Source organism: Peromyscus californicus, unplaced genomic scaffold (assembly GCF_007827085.1).
Source record: "Peromyscus californicus insignis strain IS unplaced genomic scaffold, ASM782708v3 Scaffold_8__1_contigs__length_139910024, whole genome shotgun sequence".
Lineage (NCBI taxonomy): Eukaryota > Metazoa > Chordata > Mammalia > Rodentia > Cricetidae > Peromyscus > Peromyscus californicus.
The window spans coordinates 106,355,319-106,361,538 of NW_026294606.1; the positions used below are offsets into that span (position 1 = coordinate 106,355,319).

The 6,220-nt window shown below is 50.2% G+C and overlaps 1 protein-coding gene across 1 annotated transcript; it reads right to left on the reverse strand.

Moving 5' to 3' along the window:
- Positions 1–1,653: 1,653 nt before the first annotated feature.
- On the reverse strand, positions 1,654–2,682 carry LOC128104151 (rRNA 2'-O-methyltransferase fibrillarin). The gene has a single exon (XM_052728932.1). The coding sequence runs from the start codon at positions 2,669–2,671 to the stop codon at positions 1,679–1,681; it is 993 nt and encodes a 330-aa protein (XP_052584892.1). The 5' UTR covers positions 2,672–2,682; the 3' UTR covers positions 1,654–1,678.
- Between the last annotated feature and the right edge of the window lie 3,538 nt (positions 2,683–6,220).

The following is a 6,220-nucleotide window of genomic DNA, read 5'->3' on the forward strand; positions in this document are numbered from 1 at the left end:
CTTCTTTCCTTATTTGCCTTTTTTATGTGTTTCTGATTCTGGGGATTGGGCCCAAGGTCTTTCACATGCTAGACAAGTGCTCCACCATGAGTTCTAGTTTCAACACCTTTCCCCCCACTTTTTTGGCTTTTTATTTTAGGAAAGGGTTTCACTAAGTTTATCAGATGTCTTTGAGCTTGCTCCGTAGCTCAGGCAGGTCTTAACCTGTGATCTTTTGCCTCAGACCTCTGAGTAGTTGTGATTACAGGACTGTGCCACCTAATCCGGCTTTATTTTCCTTTTTGGTGGTGCTAGGCATTGAATCCAGGGCTTTGTACATAAGCTCTCTACCATTGAGCTGACCTCTAGCCCTACAATTTCTCTAAAGGTTCAACATACTTTCCACGTGATTCAGTGATTCTGTTCTAGGTCTGAATTCTAAAATTTGAAAACATGTGATCATATGAAGTCATGTGTATGAATATCCACAAAGCTTTATTAAAAGAAGCAAAACCTGTTAACGCATGTGCAGGCAAAACATTCATACACATAAAATATATGTCTTAAAAAGTAGCCAGATCTGGGTGGCTAGAGTAAACTCGCTGTACAAGCATGAGTACCTACCTGGGCTCAGACCCTTGCACATATATAAAAGCCAGGCATATGTCAGGCAGGGTAGTGTGCACTTGTAACCTCAATACTAAGAAGTGGAGACAAGCAGATCCTGGATGCTAACTTGATAGCCAGTCTAGGTAAATCTGTGAGACCCAGGTTCAGTCAGAGATCCTGTCTCAAAAAATAAATGGGGAAATAATTGAGAAGACTATCCTAACATTAGTCTTTGGTCTTATGCTTGTAAGAGCTAATACACCTGCTCATGCATACATGGGAGGTTAGTCATACATGGGGAGGATTAGTCATACATGGGAGGATTAGTCAAACAAGAGAGGCATGGGAGGTAGGGGTAATAGAATATTTAGAGAAAACAGTGTGGTGACACAATTACCCACATGGATGCCCTGGCAAGTGGGAGATGGTCAGGTGGTCCTGAGGTTTCAGGGGGACTGTGAAGGGCAGGAAGATACCTCGCTGAATGAACAGGGCCCCATAGAGCTAGAGGGTAGCTACTTCTTGACATGTCTGGATCTCCTGTTTCCCACCACAATCCCATATCCAGGGAGGATCTCATAGATGACTCTTTTAGTAGATATATGCAGTGGTCAAGTAAGTGTGGCCCTCACAGTATCTTCAGACCAAATGGCACTGGAGTAATGGCAGAAGACAGGACACAAGGAACCTGCCTGGGCCCTCTCCACCTACCTGCCAGGTGGTTCAGGGATTAGCATCCTGTGTGCATACCTAGTCCTGCATCTCACAAAAATGAATCCAATCACCACTTTGGACAGAAATAGAAGAGGATATGGTTGCGGATTTAGCTCAGTGGTAGAGCGCTTGCCTAGCAAGTGCAAGGCCCTGGGTTTGATCCTCAGCTCCAAAAAAAAAAGTTTCCTTTATATTTCCCTATTAACTTATTTTATTGGTTTTTTTTGGCTGTAGAGTGCATTTTGCCATTTTGCTTAACTCCTCTTTTTTTTTAATATTTCTTTTTTTTTTTTTGACAGTTGAGTCTTTTAATAGAAAAAAACTACACGTGCAACAGTAGCAACACACATTTCTTCCAATCCGGACAGCTCTGGGTTCAGTTTTTCGCTTTGGGAGGTGGCCTGTACACACCTACAACCACAGCGTGGTCCCGTTCGTAGGGCTCGAGCGTCAGCTGCTCCTGGGGCTTCATGTTCTCTTGTTGCATCTTCTTCACTTCGGATGCAAACACAGCTTCTGCTGAGGCCGTGGAATCGATGCAGTTGGCCTTAATGGAAATCACAAAGTGTCCTCCATTCCGCAGGAAGGTGTGGGCATTCAGGGCCACAATCCGGGTTTGGTCTGGTTGCGCCACATCAGCAAAGATCACATCCACCATTGCGATAAGCATGCGGTATTTGTGTGGATGCCGAGCATCTTCAATCACAGGAATAATGTTGGTCCTCTTCTTGGCCAAGTTGATGAGGTCACGGCCAGAACGGTGGGAGAATTCAACTGCATAGACCAGACCATCCGGGCCAACAATATCAGAGACATGAGAGACGGTGGTGCCTGAGGCTGCCCCAAGGTAGAGCACCTTTGCCCCTGGTTTGATGTGGATCTGGTCTACGCCTCCCAGGATTGCTGCTGCCAGCTTGGAACGGAAGGGGTTCCAGGCTCGGTACTCAATTTTGTCATCTCCCTCTGAAATAGAGACTCTCTTCTCCCCATATACGGATTCTCCAGGGACCAGATTCTTTGTGACAAGGGCATCCTCCTTTCCTCGACAGATAAAGACACCTTCATGCCGATGCGGTTCCACCATGACATTCTTCCCTGACTGGTTGCCTCTTTTGCCTCCCCGGCCACCACCTCGACCCCGGCCGCCCCCAGACTGGAAGCCTCCACCTCGTCCACCTCCTCCTCCTCCACCTCCTCGTCCCCTGAAGCCTCCACCTCCACCTCGACCTCGACCTCCACCTCCACCAAAGCCTCCTCGTCCCCCGCCAAAGCCTCCTCGTCCGCCTCGTCCTCCTCCTCTACCGCCTCTGTCACCAAAGCCTCCTCTGCCACCAAAGCCGCCCCCACGGGGGCTGAAACCTGGCTTCATCACTGCGTTCTGGTCGCGCGGCCCCGGCGATCTGCGGTGTCCCCTGCTCCACGAGTCTCCGTATTTCTTATTTTACATCTCAATCACAGTTTCTCCTGAACCCCACCACAAGGGTAAAATCCATGGGAATGGAATTTTTTTTAACTTTTTAAATTTAACTTCTTTATTGATTTTTTTTTGGAGTTTTACATCATGCACTCCAATTGGGCTCAACTCCCAGTCCCCCCATATCCCCCCTTCACCCCTACAGCACCCCTCCACAAAAGAAAACAAAACCAAGGAAGCAAGCAAGCAAACTAACAAAAACAAAAACAAACCAAACCAAAAAAATCTAAACCCAAACCCCAAAACAACAACAACAAAAACCTCTTCGCAATGAGCACAGGACCCGGTCCCACTGCCTGGATGCCTCCCAAACAGATCAAGCCAATCAACTGTCTCACCCATTCAGAGGGCCTGATCCAGTTGGTGACCCCTCAGCCATTGGTTCATAGTTCATGTGTTTCCTGTTTGAAACCTGGGGCCTATGCAGGATCGCTTGGCTCGGCCTGGGAGGAGGGGACTGGACCTACCTGGACTGAGTCTACCAGGTTGATCTCAGTCCGCGGGGAAGGCTTTGCCCTGGAGGAGGTGGGAATGGGGGTGGGCTGCGGGAAGGTGAGGGGGGCGGGAGGGGGGAGAACAAGAGAATCCGTGGCTGATATGTAGAACTGAATTGTATTGCCAAAAAAAAAAAAAAAAAAAAAAACACAACCAAAAAAAAACCCTCTTCGCTTCTCCTTCTTTCCTGCCTCTCCAACACCTCTTCATTTGTCCTGGTGGCATTGGGAGCTTCTGTATGTCACACAGTGTACCCTTTTGTCCTATCAGCTTTACTAGCAAATGTTCGCTGCAATGAGTCATTGGTCTTGTTCAAGGCCTCTGGTTTCCGGTATACCATCCTCACTGGATCCTCACCAAAATTCCTCTGGGATATCTTGTCACCACCTGGAGTCATGGAGATCCTGCGGGTATTGTTCCACAGGACCAGTCCCTTCATGAGCTCCAGCAGGTCCTAGATGGGGTAGATGTTAGGGTGGGCCAACCCAAGGCTTGGCTATGGGCCTGGGTGGTAGCTGAGCTGGTCAGTCTGGGCCACTGGGGGCACCTGCCTCAAGAGAGGGGGCAGAGCCAGGTTCCCTATGTCTAGCCCTCAGGGTTGGTTCACCCTTGCCTGTGGTGAGGGATGGGGGCTATCTCTCCTGAGTGCAGGGGTCAGCTCTCCTGTGAGGGTCAGGGCCAGCTCACTTGCGGCAGAGTCCAGCAAAAGGCAAGGCCAGCTTTTCCAGGGTCAGTGAAGGGCGGGGCCAGCTCTGCATGGCCCTCTGATTTCATCTCCCATGGTTCCTAAGGTCCCTTGAGGTGACATGGGCCACAGATATCAACACAGACCCCAGCTGTAGCTGGACCATGGACCCAGACATGGCCCTTGGTAGCAGCTTGGGCCCTGACGACATCCTGGCTCTGGGTGGAAGCACTGGCCCCTCAGGTTGGGGTGGTTCTGGCGGCCACATGGCCCCTGGACACCACCAAGGCCTCATGTTGTGGCCCCAACCCTGGGGTTCTATGTGATGTTTAGTGCAATATGGAACTTGGACTTCAGCACAGACTCCAGTCATGGTAGGACCACGAACCAGACATGGTCCTGGGCAGCAGCTGGGTCTAGATGTCACCATTGCCCTAGGTGGTAGTGCAGGCCATTCAGATTGGTACAGGTCTTCAGACACCAACATGCCCCTGATCTTGGGTGTCTGCATGGCCTTCGATGTTAACAGGAGCCCCAGACGTCAGCACAGACCCTGGCTACAGTAGGGCCAATAGACCCAGGCATAGTCCTCAGCTGCAGCTCTGGCCTGGATGTCACCATGGCATTGAGTAGGTGCTCAATGCTGCACAGGGTACTCAGATCTGCATGCATCTTGGTCCTTGGCACCAACTTGGACTCAGGTGGCTGATCAGACCCTGGGCATCCTCAGGGCCCTTGGTGGCAACAGGAGCTACATATGTCAATTTAGACCTCGCCGCTATAGGGCCACGGACCCAGACATGTCCCTCGGCAGCATCCTGGGCCTGGATGACACCATAGTCCTGGGTTGGCAGCACATGTCACTCAGATCTGTATGACTCCTGCTGTGGCATGGCCCCCAGACTCCAACCGGCCTCAGGCTCTGGTCCAGATCCCAGGCCTCTGTGTGGGCCCTAGTGGCAACCTGGGCTATAGACTTCAACACAGACCCCAGCTGCAACTGGGCCACGGACCCAGACATGGTCCCAGGCTGCAGCTCATTCTGGTCGACATCCTAGCTCCAGGTGGTAGCCCTGGACATTCAGATCAGGATGGCTTTGGCAGCAGCATGGCCTCTGGACACCTACAAGGCCACAGACTGTGGCCCAGAACCCAGACTTCCTGTGGCCTTGGGTGGCAACATGAGTCGTGGACATCAACATAGACCTCTTGGCTGCAGTAGGACCATGGACCCAGACATGGTCCTCAGCAGCAGCCTGGGTCTGGTTGTCACCATGGCCTCAGGTGACAGAAAAGGCCACCCAGGCAGCCCTAGCAGCAGCATGGCCCCTGGACCATGGCCCCAGGTGGCAAGCAGACCACCCCCATCAGTCTATTCCTCACTGCCTTGACCATGGCCCCAGGTGGCAAGCAGGCCTCCAACACCAGCTTACTCCTCACCATCTTCATTTCTTCTTTTTTGCCTCTTTCCACAGTGCACGGACTACTCCACTTCACTTTCTCTACCCTTTCTCTACCACATATTTGCTTATCATAATGAGGCCCACAGGTGGGCCCATGGATGTCTTCCTGCCAGGCAGAGCCTGGAGGATGCCAGCTGGCTAGTCCCCGTCTGTTAAATAGCATGGGCAGTCCATGTAGTTGTTACTTACTTGTCCATTTCCCTTTGGGCTCTCTGCTCTCTGGGAGGCAGTCCAGTGTGTTTTCATCAGTGACCCATTAGGTGAAGGTACCCAATCTTAGAGTTTTCTGTGTTAAAACTGAGTTTAAAGAAAGTCTTTTTTTAAAAAGTATTTTATTGTTTAGTTTTTTACATTTATTCGTGTGTGTGTGTGTGTGTGTGTGTGTGTGTGTGTGTGTGTGTGTGTGTGGTGTGCACGCGTGTGTGTAACCATAGAGTCATAGAACATATGTGACAGTCAGAGGACAATGTGAGAAGTCAGTTCTCTCCTTCTACTGTGTGGGTCCTGTGAATCAAATTCATGTTGTCAGGCTTGATGGTATGTGCCCTTAATGGCTGAGTCATCTTGCTAACTCTTTTTGTAAGTTACTGCTTCAGATCTTTGTTATAACAATAGAAGATGGGCTAATATGGGACTTGTTTGAATGGGGCCTGTAGGAACTTTTGTATGAATGGGGCCTGTGGGAACTTGTTTGTATGAATGAGGCCTATGGGAACTTGTTTGCTGGCTTAAGGTGAGAAGGGCAAAGGGCTAACCACAAGTCAGAAAGTAATTCCTTGTTAGATATCAAATTGGGTGCTA